This window comes from Nothobranchius furzeri, chromosome 12 (genome assembly GCF_043380555.1).
Source record: "Nothobranchius furzeri strain GRZ-AD chromosome 12, NfurGRZ-RIMD1, whole genome shotgun sequence".
Taxonomy (NCBI): Eukaryota; Metazoa; Chordata; class Actinopteri; order Cyprinodontiformes; family Nothobranchiidae; genus Nothobranchius; species Nothobranchius furzeri.
Window position 1 is genome coordinate 25,274,380 of NC_091752.1, and position 20,539 is coordinate 25,294,918.

The following is a 20,539-nucleotide window of genomic DNA, read 5'->3' on the forward strand; positions in this document are numbered from 1 at the left end:
CGTGCACGAGGCGCGCATGCTGTACGTGCACACTCAACGAAAATAACAGCTGTGAATTCAATTCAATTTGAGTCTCAAATAGAAATTTGGGCATCTTACTGTAAAAAAATATACCATTAATATAAAAAAGAAACTCTAAATAAACTATGTTCACATCCAGAATCAAACCCAGGTCTTCTGCATGGGAGTCAGACATCTTACAAGGTGAGCTACACACCAGTAACATACATAGCATCTGTAACTTTTATGTCCTTAATAACACCTGAAACAACGTCAAACCAAAGAACAGTTTGGAGCGAAAATGGCTATTTTGTTGCTAATTTGCAGGAAATACCTAGAAGAAAGTTCTACAGAAAGTAGCTAAGAGTCCTCAGAAATGTAGCTAGCTTTGCCACTAGGCGTTAGGAACAGCGACAAAGTCGCTGAGTTGGCACTGCTGCTAAAGCTACGGATAGCAAATGTTACGGGCGATGCCTGAGCATGAACGCACATGAAGCAGCCTGCTCGACCCGAGCAGCTCTCTTTTCCTGTGATTTTACAGAAAAACAGGCAATCACAGTAAAAATGCCAGGGCTCATTCTACAGGACCAGGGCATTGCAGGAGAATGTATGAAGAAGACATTTATTATTTCTATACATGTTTTGGCTGTCAAACTTCCATAATGCCCCTTTAATTCACCTGTTGCTGTCCTCACAAAAAACAACAGAGTTATAAACTTATTTTACGGTGAGCAGCAGATATATATATATATATATACTTGTCAACCCCCCAGGGGGTTAAAAAATAAATAAATAGATAACTATATATATATTTTTTTTCAACCCCCTGGGGGGGTTGACAAGTAATTAAACTGGCGCCCACATTTTCAAAGTTTACCGCACATCTCTTTTAACAATGGCAGTTTTTGCATCTTTACTGTTCCCCTGCTTCACACCGCGTGCTGACCGTAACAGTGCGGTGAAGTCACCGGAGGACGAAACAGGTGATGCGCTCCGCTCCGCAGCAGCGAAATGCCTCAGGCACAAACAAAAGACAGAAAGCATAAAAGGAAATGAGCAGACATAAACGATCGCGAGTTAACTTTGTTTTTGAGGTGGCGACACTTTGAGGATGTTACTGTGGCCGTTCTCAGGATGCATCTGTCTGGAGCACGTCAACGATCAGAGCTCTGCACCTCTCAGCTTAAAATTATCCCTGGAGAGTGCACATAGTAATGTAATATAAGTAGAACCAGGAGCCTTTTCGGGATCCCCCTGGGTGTGTTGAGGGATTCCAGGAGCTCCCTTTAGTTCACCTGTAATTCGAACCCTGTGTATCGCACAAGTTGTTGGTCGCGTGAGTTCAGTTGCCGGATCCTAGCAGACAGTTGCCGGAATGGTCTTTTCCAAATAAAATATTTCCCGGATCTTGTTCTGGCAAGATCCGGCTCAAATTAAATGATAAATGACCCGCACTTGTATAGCGCTTCTCAGAGTAAGGACTCCAAAGCGCTTTACACTACAGTGTATCATTCATCCACTCACACACACATTCATACACTGGTGGTGATGAGCTACGATATAGCCACAGCTGCCCTGGGGCGCACTGACAGAGGTGATTAAATTAAGCCATATGTATGTATATATATATAATTTGATTTTTTGGATTGTATCATTTTTCATTGTGTGTTACATTTGTGTCTTGAATAAATAAGATTAATTTGTGGTTTGAATGATCATTAACATGATTTATTAACACTGGTCTTCCCTGGAAGTGCCCAGTAATTTTCTAGTGGTGGCCATAGCCACCCCTCGGGGGCACCACTGGTTGAATGTGACTTAGATCTGATTATTGCTTCCTGACATTCCCACTGACTCCCTGTATCTCAGATTATTGTTACTTAGCTGCTTTTCTGCTGAAATATAGAGAAATCACATTAAAGTTCATGATTTATAACTTTATGTTAAGCTCAGTATTCTTACAATATTAAAACATTGATTTTAGCTAAGACTGTAAAGAATTTAACTAATTTTGCAGAGGAATAACAGAAAGTTGGGTAATTAATTTTAGAGCTTATAAATCAAAGTAGAGTTTCATTAGATGACTGATAATTTGTGGGAAGTGGGATAACAACAGCTCTTTTGTCTAATCTCTCGCTGCAGCTATTATAATTTCAGTTTTACTTGAGTGTTTAAGCCGAGTAAACCATTCAGTCACCATTTTATTGCCACCCTGTCATCACATGTTATTGAAGACGCGAGTACAGCGACAGTTCCCTGCTGTTGCGTTTATGGAAACTCCGACATCCAAGATTTCAGCGTCTTCTGCCAAATGCTTTCAGATCAGATGGTTTTATTGTTGTTGTTGTGTTTCTGGTTCTCTGTCAGCATGTGGTGCAGTAGTCTCTGAGAGCTGTGTTTACCGGGAGCAGGCTTTAAAATGAAAGAGTTTCTTTAAATGCACCATTAAAGAATTATGTCTAACCGGCTCCTGCGTCCCTTTTCAGTGGCATAATATGACAACTGACAAGAATGAAGCTGACACGTGAGATGAACTGTTCTGGGTCCATGTTTGAAATCCTTTGACAGGTTATGATTAGACTTTGGGATAAAAGACAAAACGTTGCACTTTTGTTTAATATTAAAAAAACTGATAAACTGTGGAGAATGTAATTACTGACTTTACACTTCAGCTGAGGAGGCCAGCTTGACCTTTTTCTTAATGGCTTTAATGATTATTCCATTAATACACTTGTCGAACGCTGCAGAGACCCGTGTTTGTGATATTTATAGCATAAAATGATTCAGTGCAATGTTTAAAAAAATGTTTTTATATGGGTTGTGTTCAATATTCCTAATAAAATTTACAGAACAGCATGTTGCAAGCAGGAGAGAGCACGTCTGAGTCATCTGTGTAACAGTAAACGCTGTTTTCAGAGTCTGCCGCTGGCAGTGAGTCTGGTGTACAAACACCTCATGAATGCAGCCTTGTAGCCAGTTTCCTGGCTGACTGTTGTGTTTCTGCAGGTAGAGGCCCGTTGTAAGTAGTTCCTGAAAAGTGCTTGTGTAACTTCAGTGACGTCAAAAACCCCTGTTATTCTGCTCGTGCACAATGTTAGCACGGTGAGGATTATGCTGTGATTGATGTTCTCAGGTTGGTTTTTTTTTTCTTTTCAAAAAGGATGTTGCATTCGCGGCAGCTGCAGTTTACACACCAGTCATAGTTTCTTTAGAATCGTTTTGCTTTATTGTTTTTCAATTAAAAACAAAAAGAGGAGAGAAAGAACTTCCCCTGAAATTTAATAAATTAGCACAGGAACAAGAGGGAAAAAAGAACAAAGATAAAAGTATGCATTGGTCTGTTTTGTTGGAAGACTGATGATTATTTATAATCACCCAGGCTTAATGCTGTGTACCTTTTCAAAATGATAAAGTCCCTATGATTGGGCTCATTGGCTGACTCAATCCCATCATGTGTAACTGGAGCGTGATCTATTAGAATACATATGTTTTATTGATGTATGGGCTTCGTGTTTATCCTGGCATTCATTTATTTATAGGTCGTTGCTGTGATTTTTTCCCCCTCCAGTAATGAATAGGATAAGCCTTGAAGCTTATCCACTGCTCCCTTTCATCTCTCCCCCTCCCTTCCCTCCCCCTCCCTCCCTCCCCTCCCTTCCCTCCCCCTCCCTCCCTCCCTCCCTCCCTCTGTCTATTCGTCTCTCTTCCTCCAAAAGCCAAATTGAAAAACTGTATTTTTTAAAGCTCCAGTCCTACTGAGATGTTGCAGCACTCTGTCAGTACAAATGATGTGGAAGCGTTTGAAGGTTATCCAGTTTTTAGCAAATTCTCCACATTATGTAACTATGACTGTTTTACATGTGGCACTCGGACAACAGTGTGTGTGTGTGTGTGTGTGTGTGTGTGTGTGTGTGTGTGTGTGTGTGTGTGTGTGTGTGTGTGTGTGTGACAGTCCCCCTGTGTGCTCCTAATGTTTCTTTGCAAAATGGGATTCATTTTTTAATTTCCTCTCCTGGAACGTTGACCATTTAGAGCTACTGGCCAGCTCTAGTGCACGAGGGGGGGGGGGGGGGGGGGCAAAGTGACATGTTGACTTGTCAGAAATGCACCGTTTATCTTCTCGTGTAGCTGCTTTGTTTTTGTCCAGATTTAAAAATAGCACAGTGATTTATTACAGCTAAAAAAAAAAATACCAGAAACACGAAGCCACGTTAGACTGTTTTGACCTCTAATCATTTCTCCGTGCAATTATGCGCGTGTCATGTGATAAATACTGGGCTTTATTATTCACTCCGTCAGGGTCAGAGGTCGTCGCATTCCTCAAAGTAGCTGGGTTAAGATTAAAACCACGTCTCAAATGTGATGTGTGTTCATAAGTGCTTAACAGGAAGCAACACTCCCATCATGAGGCGATCACATGAGGTGGATAGAACAAAGGAAAATAGGAATCAGAAAGAAAATTAAGAAAAACTATATCTCAGGGAATAAATGAGCTTGTAAAATCTTCATGTAACAAACTAACATAATTTTCTGTTTACCTTGCAAATGGAGAGCTTTAGCGGACAGCCTTTAAGAGTTTGCGTAGTGCTAAAGTACACACATTCACACCCCAGAAGAAACACACACCCCGATGAATCCGATGAGAATGATTTCATAATCCATCGCAGTAATAAACTTCTTTGAACTGTTTAATTGGCTCTTCCTGGAACGACACAGCTCTGCTTCATTTGATCTGATGAAAGACTAATGTTGCTTCTCCCCTGGGGCAGCATGCACTACAGTGCACAAATAACGAATTAAGAACACCACCCCCTTTTTTTTTTTGAATGTCTGCCCTAATATAGCATGAAAATTTCTATTACACATACGTATCAGAGTACAGCTTTCCCCTAAATTGTTTTCAATGTTTAAAAGCTCACTGTAAGTATTTCACTTTCAGAAATTATTTTAAGTGAAAATAATCCTGGAAGGGTGATGGATTGAGGTCACGTGGAAATTGATTGTTATCTGAAAGCACCATTATCAGCAGAAACATTTGGAGGCGTTCCAGAGACATTCCTGATTCGGTAAAAAAAATAAAAATAAAAAACGCCTCTTACTGTTACTCGCTGTTTCTGAAAGCGAATCGCCTTTAAGGCAAGCCGAGACAATTGATTTAAATGCATGTGGTGTATGCAAAAAGGGAAACAGAGCAGGTTATGCAAAAAGAGAAAGAGAATATGCAAAACTGAAACTGACAAAGTCATGATGGTTTGGGAGAACATCCTCTTTTACTTGGCAGAGGAATATCGGCAGGGACAGTCTGAATGGAGGGTCTGTGTACAGCAACAGTATAGTCACAGAAATGAGCTCATTACTGGCAAATGCATTATGTATGGGCACACATAGACATATTTATCTTGTTATATTACCGTGGTTGTGAAAGTATTCCATCTACATATCAGGCTGCTAATTGTAGCCGCTAACACGCCAGAAACTGAAGGCAAAAGGAAATCCGAATCAAGCCCAAAACCATAACCTCAGCTGAAATTATCCTATTTATTTCCCTCCTTTTGCTAGTATGTCTTATCAGAAAAATCAACACACACTCACGTGCGCACATACACACACACACTCACTCACATGCACGCACAAGAACGATTTACTTGATTTGGTAAGTGCTAAATAAAAATATGAGAGAGTATTTTTAATGTCCTGGTAAACACACATCGTTTTGCAGCTATGTGGGCTTGTCTCCATGGCAACGCCAGTCAGAGCGTGCTGCGGCCGAGCGCTTTGACGGTTTCTCCTGATGATGATTGATAATTACTACCTGACTTGTTGTCCCCGTCTCCACAAACATATGGCGGGAGCTGCCCTCAGTCATATATCTGCCAAAATGTTCCCTTTTCTGATAATAGCTTTTTAATGTTGCGTTTTGTTGTGCACGCACAGCAATCAACACCCCCCCTCTCTTATACACACACACTCATGCACCCACACCCTCCCAACTCCACCTTTTTGTAATTACATTTGCTGCCGCTTACATGCAGAAGGGGAAGAAAAATAGATAGAAGCAGACGAGTGGGAGAAATGTAAAAGTAGGCAAAGGAGTGAGACGGGGTGAAAGAATTGATTTCACTCTGAATGGATGAGTTCTTCATAAGTGTTGCTGAATTTGAATTTGACAAATCATCCGGATTAGCACACAAAAAGAGTATTTTGTACAGCAGGGTAACATATTTGAGTATAAACACCTGATAACAGTCGCTGTGGTGGGCGGCAGTTGAAAATGTCAACTGAGACAATTCCTCCCTCATCCATGTGAGCTGGGTTTTATTACAAAGTGTGTTTGCTTGCATAAAGCCCACATTTAGATGCTGTTGGAGACAATCTTGTTATATTCACAGGGGCCACAGAGGAAGACATCAATCTATAAGCATGATTTATCTACTGTGCACTGTCAGCCCAGGTATTAGCATATAGGCCCTCAATGGTGGATCTAATTACTTGTGTGTGCCGCAACCTCGGACTAAAACTCCACACCTGAGCGGCATTCCAATCTTCAAATTAACTCCAACTAAAAACTGCAGTGAATCAATATTCCTTTAAGCTTAAACTGCAACATTATGCGAGGAGTTTAGGTGATAAAATCACAAATTGTTTTGTTTAACCCGACAGCTTCAGCTTGCAGGTTTGAAATCCTACCTGCCGGGAGTTTTATTGTGTTCAAACTAACAGCCTCAGTGACCTCTGCTCTCTGGATGAACGCCATTCTCCCGCATCTGTTTTGCCTTAGAAACTGCAAGCTAAGTCCAATGAATTTATTAGCCTTGAGGATCCACCTTTAGAAGTTTGCAGACCTGGATCGGCTTGTTGACCTGCAACCCGTTGTTGGTTAACAAAATGCGCTGTGCACCTGCAGCAGGCGACAGCGCGACACTCTGTGGAAACCGAAGTCACTTCTAATAGCGCGTGATTGAGGTCTGCCACAGGCTACGGCAACAGACAGGCTCTGTGAAGGAGATAATGATGCATCCACACTCTGCTGTCAGTCAGCCAGCTTAAGGGAATCGTCTTTGAGGGAAATAAAAACAGACTGCAGCCTATATAGTGCAGCATTTGTACAGGAAATGATAGACTTGGGAAATAGACTGGAACAAGGTGTCAGATTTTTTACAGCGAGGAGAAGGGATCTGGTGAGAGTCAGAAAACCCATAAATCTCATATCCATGCATTCATGGTGAAAACATGCGTATGTGCACATTAGAGATTTGATTAAAGGAAGAAAAAAATATAATATAATATAATATAATATAATATAATATATTTATTTTTCTGCCTCTAGTGGCTCCAAACACTTTAGATATTTCTGGTTTGATTTGTTCAAGGGGGACTGCCTCCGCCTCATTATGACGGAGGTTAATGGAATTTGGTTTGTGGTGCTGATTGCATTAAAAGATTGCTGTTTTCCAGAAATGTCCTTGCATGGTTGGATAATCAAAAGAAAAATGATAGGGGTGTGTTCTTTAGAAGAAAGTTCCAAAGAAAAATGTCCTTTTCAAGCTGCAAACTGAATACTTTTGTGTTATTTTTTAACATATTAAAGGGAACACGTTTAATCCTTTGCAACTTTTTCATATTTTTAAATAATTTTGTTGAGCCATCATGTAGCTAAAATGATCCTTTAGGTTAATGAAAGTTCAAAGTGGCGGGCTGCTCTGTTGAAAAAAATGGAGCTGACATACCTGGCGCTGCAGTTTGGTTCCAGCGCGTTTCCTGCATGTTTTAGATCAGGAACACAGATACTTTGTTTAATTCAGTTATGAATGACTCCTGTAGACACTAAATAAGGCTGAGGAGACATTTCAGCTGTTAGATTAAGGTGTTAAAAAGACGAAATCACAGCGAGGAGATATGTTTTGGTTTCTGTTCCACAAACAGACACAAGGGGGTGCTAAAAGCAAGCCAAAACTGCCTAGTCCCCCTTTAATGACAACTCCAGTTTATATTTAAACAGCAATGAGACAATGTGGCAGCTATTTGGCAAACTTTACTGTTTAAAATATTAGAGTCAAATTTTGACAGACTTCAGTAAATCAGACTCAGATTGAATGCTAATGTTTCCTCCGCTCTGCTGGATTCAGGCAAAGGCTGCTGTTTTTCCATTATCCTCTAACAATTTTATAAGGTCAAAATATGTCAGTTTTGTGTTTTCAGCTTTTTCCACTTTCTCCCAAAGAACAGGTTGTGCACTTTTATATGCAATTTTTCTATTCAGAGATCAGCAAAAACTAGTTTCATTCACTCTAGCTGCCCTGGCTTACAAACGACTCAGTGTATACCTTTATATAAATGAGAGAACAACGCAACAGGTTATTTTTTTTCTGTGCATGTAATTGGGGTAAGCTTGCTTTTTTAAAGGCAGGAGCCGAGTCAGTCGGGGGGCTGTGCTGTTAGAAAGAAAGACCTGTTTACAAGAAGCTTTTGAGGACCTGTGGATGAGTCGGCTGCACCTCGGGGGGATTGTTGTTAGGCCTCTTTTAGAAACAAGCTTGGCTAATCACTGCCTTTTACTCAGGCACGTGTTCCAGCAGGCTTGTACTACAGTGATTTTCTTTGTCAGTGGTCAAAAAAAACAACATCAAGTTCCCAAAACAGAAACGTTCAGGCGCTTTCATCAAACTCTAAACGTCGGAGAAAAACATTTTCATTTGTACTCGTTGAAAGCTGGAATAACTGGAATAAGTTTGTGGAATAACTAGTACTCATTATGAGACCCAAGAAGCAGCCAAATGCTTTCATTAAATCCAGAATAGCTGCCGGGCACTGAGGCATGAAAATATGTTCTTATGTTGCAGTTGCATTCATGGGCGAAAATAAATATGTCAGTATCATTGATGTGAAATTCCACGTGAGGCTGAGTGAATGTGGCTGAATTGTTTTTCAGTTTCAGTCCATCTTCATCTGTATATTTATGTAATAACAATTAACACTTGTATCATCTTTGGAGCTATGGAGGACTTGATGATTAATAATGATAATAAATAATGATAAAACCATGTACTGTGTCCGCCCACTCTCTCTCTGTGGGCACGTTGCGTAATGTTTGATGACTGGAGTGATAGAGAAGCTTGAAGTCTGACGGTTTTTGTTGTGTTATGAGCTGTCAGTTTGTCTTAAATGAATCTTAGCTGGAATCCGCCTGGAGAAAAGGAACAATGGAATTGTGAGCATTTAAAAAAAGACATGTATTAACACGTCGCTACAGTTTACATGGAAATGGAAAAGATGAATGAGATATACAGTAGGTAGGTCGGTGGGAAGCGAGAGATTTAAAAATAGATACATGTGCATAATGGCACTGATCGATTCTAGCACACAGATATGTATAAAAGGCTTTTTTTTTACTTATTTATTAGAAATTTCACAAATCTAACATAAAAAATGTATTTTCTTGGCTGACAAAAGCAAATAATATTCAGAAAATTCAGATTTCAAAGACTGAACTATTGTTTTGACTAATGTTCATATGGTAAGAAATTCATTTTCTATTATAAAACAACAAAGCAATAATAAAAATACATTAAATTGGCGCCTGCAGCATTTAGATCAACCACCAGATAAAACATGTTAATTGTTGAGACTGCAGGTTTTGTGGAAAGAGCTAATCCTGTTACAGAGGTAGATTAGGAAATCAGATTTAATGCATTGCAGCGTTAAATAAACAGTTTGTTGTTTTTACCTTTAATCTCTGGAAATATCCATCAAAACGCTGAAAATGAGTAAAAGGTTTCCCAGTTGTTGAAAAATATTGGCGACTTTGTAAAACATAGCCATAAAATTGGGTCTAAAGTACATAGGGTGCAGGTCAAACATCTTTGAGGGATGCCATATCAAACGCCATGTTTCCTTCTGGCTGGTTCGGGGTCCTGCACCTGTCGATGACGTCACACTAGATGACTGGCTGGATGTACGACTTACCAAGGTTATGCTACCACTTTCAAAAGCCTTTAGGCAGTAAGCCCAAGGATGCAGCAGCATCATTCTGTGGCGGGAGCAGGAATCGAACCTGCAGCCTTTCGATTACTGGACAACTGCTCAACCTCCTGAGCTACTGCTGTAAAACTACCCTGAAATGTATGCACATACTGCCCCCTAGCACCAGGAAACTACATACTTCTACTTTAAAGTGACAATGTGTATTTTCCCTGGCGATAGGGGGCAGTACATGTATAAATCACTGCAAGCAAGCAGGATTTTTTGGTGTTAAAGTAAGACCTTACCAATGGATAGCCATTAGGGTCAAATATCTCTGGGAGCACAACCTCCAGCTAAATGACAAATACATCAGACCCCCTTTCATCACTGAGAACAAGCGAAGAGGTCAATGTTTATTAATTAAAACGTTTATTAATGCTAACAATTTTGTAACAAATTGTTGTTACATATCAGTAAATACTTTTTGTCCTCACTGGCTTCCGTAGACAGAAGCATGACATCTCATATGGCGTCGCCCAGAGGCTTAAGCCTGATTCATGCTTCTCCGTCAGCTCCGCAAGGGACAGACATGCACGGATTGACGGAAGCGTTTTGCTCTCATGCTTCTCCGTCTCACGAGGAATGTTGCAAAGCAATTCCCCGCCAGGACAACAGAGGGCGAAGCACTGTTCTGTGGCATCCTGTCATGTATCAGTCCAAGATAGTGTGTTTATATTGTGTTTTTTTTTGTATGTAAGAGACTTTTTAACACGGACAAATTTGTTTCTCATTCTCCTCCACCTCTTCATGCGCTCCCCACCTCTAAACCCACGTTTCCTGTCATTTCCGTCCACAAATAAAACGCTTGCTGCGCATCTTTTCACTCCTCCAGTCACTGGGGAACTAAACGTTCATATTTTAGAGTTTTTTCGCGAGGTATACTTCAAGCTGCGCCGTGTCTGCCGCTTGTTATCCTCGGCTCTCTTTATGTTTTTGAGGGCACACTGGCGGCGCTGTAGACAACAGCGGCGTCCTGACCAATCACAAGCTTGCGTTGTCCATCTCGACTGACGGATGTTTAGAAAAGAGAGCTCGACTCCGGCAGGCCCGCAAGGACGCTGCGTGTCTCCGCAGTGATGCAGACGGAGAAGCATGAATCAGGCTTTAGACTCACTCCCATGTATTTTCGACCCAATTTTTTATGGTTATATATATGTTACAAAGCCGCCAACAACCGGGAATCTTGTAATTCATTTTCAATATATATTTCCAGAGATTCATGTTAAAACTACACATTGTCACTTTAGAAGAGTAAAAGAAAAGGATAGCTTTCTGAATTTTGGGGGGATAAGACCATAGACATGAAGAAGTCAACTTTGATGGGTGCTGGAGAACGTATCAGCATCGCCGCCATATTGGATGGGTCCCTCTCTCTCCAAAACCTACTGGAGTTAATGCAGAATGAGCAACTATACCCATTCTTTTTTGTACAGCCTATGGTTGCAACAAACAGCGTACTATTGAAAACAGTCACATGGTACTTTTCTAGCCTACCAGTTGGGATTTTATGTTTTTTTTTTATTTATTTTATGTAATTACATTTATATTTTACCTATCATGCCATACTACATGTCTGATTTTGTGAAAAAGTATAATAAAATGTGTTTTTTAGTTGGATAAACATCTGGAAATAAATGCACTGGGGGCGAATGGAGCCCCATTCAAGATGGCAGCCGGCCACTACGGCAGCTTTAACATCCAGCGCCAGTCCACGGGGCGTTTACGAGACATATATGGTGTCTGTAGTTAAAACCAATAATACTTAACATTTCTTATTAATAAGCCATTTCCTGTGTCTAAATGATCTAACAAAACTTTTATAAATGAGAAACTCTTGATTCCTTCCAACCAAAGGTAAAATAAATCCATACCTGCACAAAAAACATCAAAGTTATGTCCTTCCTCAGCCTGCTCCTGTTGTATAGAATTCAAAAACAAACATGATTCATCATTTATTTCAGCCATAACTCTCTTCTTGGCGAAGGAATGATAAACATATCATAAAAGCCTTTCAGTAACGTTGCTTGAATAATAGTGGAAAACAATTTTAATGGATTTGTGAATGACTTCAGGTGGACAATTAATGGAAACGGTTGAGAGGTATTAAAAGAAATTGTTTAACAAACTTAGAACAGGAGCAAGTAACCTTCAGAAACGCTCATGATCAAGTCATTGAAGCTGCTTAACCTTCTGATGACTTCCATGTTGTTATAAATCATTGTTGTCAGTTGTGTTTACTCAGAAATAGCCTGGAAAACATGTTTCCAAGAAGCTGCTGAAACTTTGGTCAGATATGTGCAGTTCAAGCAGCAGTCGTTGAAATCTCTCCAACCTCTTGGGCTTTCTTTTTTTTTGGGGGGGGGGGGGGGGGGGGGGAGGGGGGACATATGGTGAAGACACATTGCCACCTGTCCCTACCAGCTCAGAAACATTATATATATTTCATTTATTCTCTCTGGTACTGTCGTTTTTGCTGCTTTGGATCTCTCCTTGTCACTTCACTGTGCCTCCAGTGGAGTTAAAAAGTGTGATATCACTTCACTGATCGCACGTTTAATGCTCCACTGCTCCACAGATTAAAGTTTATGCCTGAGGAGCTGCATCACGGGGTGTTTGGGATCACCATTCATCATGTATTATTCATTATTTAGTTAGTTTAATTGAGCTTTTATTATTAATACTATTATTCGATATGTTCTGTGGGACATTTAATGTTACTGAAGAGTTTATTGTTACTTGAGTGGACATATTGTCAGCTGTAGTGCTTTATGTTTAATGACTTGCTGTAAATTTCCATTGCTGTAACCCTGTATGTCAGACCTGAATGGCCTTTTTTTGTGTGCATTGGTTTATTCACAGGTACAGGTTCACTTACAAAAACAGGGGAGAGGGGGTGTTCCTTTTCAGTTGCACAGATGCATACATCCCTGCGTTGCTCCAGAGGGGATGGTCGCTGCAGGATGTTTTAGTGATGACTCTGTTTGGTTAAAGATCCTCCTTTCTTCCGCCAGTGACTCACTGGGAAGTTTTCCTTCACGCTGACTTTGTAGATACCTCTCCTAGAATTCACTATGATTAAACCAGAGCTGGACTTTTCATTATCACTATCTCTGTGCTGCTTACTGAAAAGGTCAACTCCGGTAATCTGGTTCGTCTTATCAGCAGGATGCAATTGTTTTATTTTATGTTGTTGGACTCAGCCTTATTTCTATTTACACTGAGGCTGAATTTTAATTTTACAAATTGTTCTGTGTTGCGGGGTATTCTCATGTTTCTTAGAGGACACGTCCAGACAAGTGTCATGCAGCATGAAGGTTACCCTTGGCTGCGAGCTGTAATTGCTGAGTGGGTGTCAGATCTTTTTGGTGAATTTGCAACCAGCAAAGACAACAAAATATGTCAAAACATGTTGGTGGATCAACCGCTGCTTCTCCTTACTCATCCTCCTGCACCTCGATGCTCGAACTTGGACCTCATTATGTTGAGAGGAAGTTGGTGCTAAACTGTAGAATTATGAATTTGAGTGCAAACACGAGTGGGAGTTTTGCTTCGTGAAATCGCAGTTGTGACATTTTCTCCTGGGGCATTCAATCAGTCAGTCGCAGTTTGCTTGGCTGGTGCTATTTCACTTCTTAGGAGTCAGTTTGGTTATTTTATTTATTTAAACTGCCAGTCAGAAGGACCGTGTGGCTTTGTTGGGTTTAGATCGGTTGTGTCATTAGGATTTCTCAACATCTCCTCCAGTGTTGGTTTGACCTCTGAAAACCAATAAAAGGCATGATAAACACTCCTATCGCCCTGTACATTAGCATAACACGATGCAGGGTGACGCTATAAGCTGTTAGCATTAAAGCACATAATATTTACTTCAAATGTTTTACTTTCAGCATGTTGGTAGGCAAACAGTGGATAAATATAGATAAATTTGGAGACTCGAGGAGCGGTTCAGCAGGGCACTGTCGCCATGACAACTTCATCTGCGTGGCTGTAAGTGCCAATGCACTGATATTGCAGCATCCAACTTTAGACAATCTGTTTTTCTGTATTTATTTAGAATCTCAGGAAGGGGTGCAGAGTCCAAGTTTAGTGTCAGCAGATAAAACTGGTGCCGAGATATCATCTCACTTCCTGTTTGGCATCTTTTCAGATTTGTATGCATTCAGTTTGCTTGTGGAAGAAAAAAAACTAGTGAGAAATTGTAAACATTTAGATAAGAAAACAAGCTGTTTTGCTTAGGAAGGTTTCAAACTGTGTGAAGTGGTGTGAAAGTGTCTAAAGTGACAGCTGTTCTATAACTCTCTGTAAATACTTAAAGTGAGGAGCTTTAATGCGTCCTTTGTTGTCTCTAGCTCGAGACTCACCACACCATCTTTGCAAATAGGAAACGATTTACTGATCATTTTATCTGCAGCTGTTATTTAAAGTGAATCTCATCTGTTTTCTTGTCATTTGATTATTTGTAGATAGACACAAAGGCGAGTTGATGTAACCACTGTTGAAGTTGTAGCCAGCATATTCCACCTTGATGTCCTTTTACTCTGAAGATTAGAAACCTTAGCGTAAACGCTGTATTTTACTTAATTATCCTCGTTTTATTGAACTAAATGATGCAACATGTCTCATGAGCTTGACTGAATTGTTCCTAATATCTTTTTTTACTGATCTCATTGCATATTTAACTAAGATCATTTCAGAATCTAAAATAGGAGTGGTAGTTAGTTAGTTAGTTAGTTAGTTAGTTAGTTAGTTAGTTAGTTAGTTAGTTAGTTAGTTAGTTAGTTAGTTAGTTAGTTAGTTTGTTTTTGGATTGCAAGCCAGGTACAAAGTTTGGTTTTTGAGAGAGATATGACCTCATTTTCCTGTATGTGATATCAGCTGTTTTTGATTGGCTCCGACTGAGAGCGCTCACAAATCAAAGATTTTTGTCAAGCTGACTCACAAGAAAACGTTTTTCAGGTTTGACAAACATGTAAAAAAAAGTAACTCTGGGTTTTTTGTCTTCATTTAAAAGAATATCAATACTCTAAAGATGGGGTGCTTTTTTACAGTTACTTAACTGTGAGCCTTGAAGCTTGTGCTTATAAAGGCAGATATGGTATCATCTGCTGGTGGCAAAAACATAAATCACAGACGTAGATATATCGCGCAGATATTTATCATTTTCTATCAGCATTGGCCAATGTTTAGTGAAGCCGATTCAAAGCCAGGCACATCCTCGGGCAGCTCGGCGCTGTAGCAGAATTAATTGAAATGTGTGTTTTTTTTCTTTAAACTAATTCAGCTTTTACATTTTTGTGCATCAGCTGTTGTTATTAAAGATATTTTAGCATGAAAATAAGGTGAAAAATATCTAGATATAAGCCCAGAAAAATCGGTAGTACATATCGGCCATCGGCTGACCATGTCTCTCTTACATATCGGTATCGGCAATAGAAAAACCATTATCGGTCAACCTCTCATTTCTCATTCATCATTTTTGAAGAATGTAAGGACTCACTCTCAACTTCCAAGACAGAAGATGCAATAAAGGATGTTTATTTTCTTTGTTGATGGTAAAAACATTTATTTTGCAATATGTGTCAAAGTTTATGTCACAAATGGAAAGGTCCAGGAAGGAGTTCCTGACATCCCTGTCCTCAATAGCACTCTCCAGCTCCTTCTGGGAGATCTGGAGGTTATTCCCAAGCAAAGTTGCAGGTTCAGTGGCGCCAATGTTCGGCAGGCCTCACATTGTCAGTGCACCCCAGGGCAGCTGTAGCTACGTTGTAGCTCATCTCCACCAGCGTGCGAATGTGTGTGTGAATGGGTGGATGACTGATTGTGTTGTGAAGCGCCTTGGGGGGTTGTAGAACCCTAAGAAGATGCTATACAAATTCAGGTCATTTACCATTTAGGGGTGGGGTCACAGGGGGCCCCTGCTGAAATCTGATTGGTACCTGAAGGGCCCCATCTCATCTGGCCTTTTCTCCATGACCAGATTATGAATTAATGCAATTCCAAGTCCAAACGCTAATGGCGCTAATGAGTCAAATAAGATTTGTGGGGTTTTTAAATTTTTTTTACTCACAAACTTTAAACTAATACTATTTGTGACAAAAAAGTTAAACCCTCTCAAATGTTCTGTGTTTATATTTTGTCTCTGTACAATAAACATAAAGGTAAAATTACTTGTGTCTCAACATGGTGTGAATGGTGAAATGTGTCAACTAGAGGTCGACCAATATTGGTTTTTCTATCGCCAATACCAAAAGGTCATGGTCAGCCGATGGGCTATTTGTGCTGGCGATATTTTGGGCTGATTTTCATGGCCGATATCTAGATGTTTTCCACCTTATATTCCTGTTAGATGACATTAGTTAATGCACAAAATTTCACAAGCCAAATAACTTTTTGAAAACTGAATTTTACCAGCTGTTGAATCCTAAATTTGTGCACTGCTCAGTGTTAAAATCAGACATCTAACTAAAGTTAATCAAACAAATCAGCAAACCGACCAAGTATTAAATATTCAAAACTGGTAAATAAAAGTAAATTTTAGTTGGAAATAAATTTTAGAACATTTATTAAAGCAGATGTATTTCAGGAACACATAAATACATGGCTGGGGGATGTGCCTGACTTTAAATCGGCTTTACTGCGGAGATAAATTGGCCGACATATACAAAATGTCAAATATCGGCCGACCAATATTTGTACCTCCATTATACCTTACCAATATCGGGGATTGGACTAATACTTGGCCCCTTTATAAATATTGGGGCCCTTTGATTGCCCCATAGTCAGAAAAATCCTTGATCAGCCACTGCTCCAAGGCCAGAGAAAGTATAATATTGCATTAGAGAGTTCTGGGTCCTCCCCAGGGGCTTCTCTCAGCAGACTGTAACCAGAAAGCCAGCATGAGCCATCCTAGTCAGACCCCCAAACAACCTCTTTCAGCTCTATTCCCAGGCTCCTCAGACCTGGGTGCGCTATTCCTAAAAAACCGGTAAAGGTATTGGGATCATCAAAGTTTTAAACAGTGGAAGAAAAATACTAGTAGTAAATTTAATGTTTATTTTTTTATAACAGAAGTAAACCTTAAAACAACAAAGTTAAAAGAATGAACGTCTTCATTTGCTACCCTTTGATTCACACTGTTGGTGCGGCCAAATAAATAAACAAGTGCACTTGTCTTTAGTTGTGACTGATTATTTCAGGCATGAGTGTTATTGTGCCAAAAGTGCCAAATGAAAGGACGAGTTGGCCGCTAATCTGCTTAAGTACATCAAAGTATTTTTAGATCCCTAATCTTTTTATTTCAGTTTGCCAGACGAAATGAGAAAGAAAAAAAAACACACTATCTGCACAATCATGGGCTCACTTAAAGGGAACATTTCAGGCGACTTTAGTTTTCATTAAGTGAACATGAACGTATTTTTTGTGTTATCACGTCAGACATCCATCAGCTGAGTTCTTCTTATGTGATGCTGCATCCTCAGCAGCCTCCCAGTCAATCAGTCCATTTGTCTGGTTCCCTGTGGCTCTTCTCCGCCGAAGCAGAGAACTATCAGAACCGTCCCTGAGCTGTCTCTAATGAGTTTTCCCATTATCGTTGACATCATCGCACTGGCATTACTTCTGCGCTTAATTGATTCGGGGGGGGGGGGGGGGGGGGGGATTATTAAACAGAGCCTTGTTTTAAAGCTCTTATCAGCTGAGAGTTTTTGACATCAGAGCTGTCATGACATTTGGGATTCGTGGAGCTTTGATGACACCTGTATTTTTACCTGCATCTTACCTCCTCACAACAAGACACAACTCATAATATTCACCACTTTTCCTCATTAAGCCATCTCATCGCGTGTGTGAGAGAGAGCAGTGTGCCTTTGGGGGTTTGTGAAGGACCAAACAAGAGCCTTCTGGCCACTTCAAGGCATGTCTCCAAGTCGTATTAGTGTCCCAGATAAATAGAAAGAAACACACTGAGCAATGACCAACCCGGTGGGAAGCAAAAAAAAAAAAAAAGTGGAAGCTTGATCAGCATCCATTTTTGGTAAGTGACTGCAGGAGACCGTTTTTAGCTCAAAGAGGGAAGTACCACGCATGCTTAACTGATCTTTTTTAGCACATCGACAAAAACACAATGCCCACAGAGTGGTAAAAATACCACATCTCCCAGGGCACTGTAAAATCATTGTCTTGTGGTGTTACAGCTTTATTTTCCTACATACTATAAAAGTCTGTTTCCATTTGAAAAAAATCAATCTGCAGACTGTATTATTTTTTTTATGTTCTGAAGCTGGTGACTCCTCCCTTTTGCAACTCTGCCATGTGGAGAGCAGATTGCTGCATCTGCACAGTGACTTTGGTGCTTTTGTGTACAAAAATACATGAGTCACCTTTAAACCCGAGTTCAGTGCCTGGTTTGTTTGAATATGCTTCAGCTTACGTTCGTTCTGTTATTCAGCGCTTATTTATTTATTTATTTATTTATTTATTTTTGCTCTAATTGCACCATTTTCCTATGCAGCAGTATTTGACCCGATGAAAAATGTAAACAGACAAGCAGGTTATGTAAGCGAGTGTAGGGTGTCGGGGTGGGTTAGTGATTGGACTAACAATAGAACCGCACTCTTGAGTCTGACCTCACTCAGAGGAAAATCTCGATTAATTGCTTGTGCTTTTAATTATTTGATTTTTATTCTGTTACGTGAATGTGACGTGCAGCAAGTTAGTTTTTCTGAGGTTCTATCTTATCGTTTCAGGTTACTTGAAATGTCCCTGCGAATTCTTTCTGCCTATGTGTGTCGTATCTTCACAAAAATGAACATAAGAAAACGATTAAGCTGTCAGATTTGTCTGATTTGTGAAGCTTAATGAGTAATTTACAAAATAAAGGAGGCAGAGCGAGCCGCGAGATGAGAAAACGTCGGAGGGAGGAACACACCCGGTGCTTTCTAAGTGAAGATTACAGTGTTGAAGACTTGTTTTTACAGCGCCAAACAGATGACAAATGCACAGCAAATGTCCTTGGAATTTTCCTTGCTCTGTTTTTCCACAGCGTAGCGGTTGTGATAATAACAACACGGCGAGTCCAGAGTTGTTTCAGCCTTTTAATGACTTTAAACTTCTATTCAGCTTGTAACTTTTTTTCCTGATGTGAATATTTGCTCTGACGAAAATAATCTCTGAGTCCTTTTGACAGAGAAACAACCTTGAATGGGATAGAGCTACCACTGCAGATGCAAAGGAAGAATGTTGACAGTGAGAAATACTCGACTGAAGTTGGATTATTTGAAGTTTGTCTCTTTTTCTTTCCTTTTCTCCCCCCGGAGCTTATCTCTGCTGGCGTTGTTGCGTTCAGGCGAAGGCGCTTCGCCAGGAACTTACATTACAATCGTTGGTTGACATAAATGTGGGTGTTCAAAGGACTTGGAGGGTTTAAATACTTTATTGTGTGTGTAATGCGAACTGAGCAATTACGTCTGCCAGCCTTTCAAACAAAGAGCTCCTATCAGGCAGGTTCATGTGTTTTTAATTAACTGTGTTTGGCTCTAAGACACAAGGAATCTAATCGTAGAAAAATAAATAGAAATCAGTATTAATCGGTGCGTCTTTAAGGCGGAATAATGTTTTATGATGGAATGATAAGAAAAAACAAGGTCAAGTATTTTTTTTTATGTTGTGGTTACAAAAACAGTCACGTCTGTAAGAAATACTCCTCTTTGCAGGAATGGTTTGATATTTCTTTCCTTTTGTGGGTTGTAGGTTAACCAGCCTGTCATTTGCATTATTTTACTGACTGTTTGACTCTTTCAACGTCCTGGAGATGCGTGTAGTCCTAAAAACTGTCAGAATTCAAATGTAGTTTTTCTTTCCGACTCAAAGGAAACTGAAGGATTGTGTTTACCAGCACATTGGAGTCATTTGGCAGCCCCACTCAGCACAATGTTGCACTAATCCAGTTTAGAAATAATTAGCTACAGACTAGCAGGCCTGTGAAATTCCTTTTCCTGCTTGTAAATGTTCCTGTCGTTGCCTCGATTCTCTTCGGCTCACAGTCAACACGCTCCCACAGGGAATTTGTTTAACTTTTAAACATTTTTCTAATGTTTTTATTCATTATGTGCATTAAAATGTTATATATACAGCCTTATTAGAATTTCTGCTCCCTCCTCAGCTCCCAACCTGAAGGGGCGACCTCGAAAGAAGAAGCTGTCCATCTCTCAGAGGCGGGACTCTCTAGGTCAAGGGTCAACAGGGTCAAACCAAGGCTCAACAGCCGTAATAGCTCAGGATGCCTCAAGTCCAGAGAGCAAAACCACAACCAAGGTGAGATTAGATAAGCTAGTTAGAAAAACATACGACTTTACTGATTGCTCGGTCGCGCTGCGAGGAAAAGCAAACAAAATGGGTCAAACTGTTTAATTTTATGATGCTTATGTTAGGTCTAGCGTTTGAAATGTTTGCCTAATGTTTGTGCTCCAGCTCTGCAGCTCCTGTTGCTAACCAACGGCTTCCCAGGTCATCGTTTTTTATC

General features: G+C 40.1%; 1 protein-coding gene across 1 annotated transcript in view; it reads left to right on the plus strand.

Moving 5' to 3' along the window:
- Positions 1–20,539, plus strand: part of arid5b (AT-rich interaction domain 5B) — a 95,940-nt gene that overhangs the window by 57,393 nt on the left and 18,008 nt on the right. Inside the window, exon 5 of the mRNA XM_070542486.1 lies at positions 20,180–20,331. Coding sequence (XP_070398587.1) covers positions 20,180–20,331 — 152 coding nt within the window. The remainder of the gene's footprint in view (positions 1–20,179; positions 20,332–20,539) is intronic.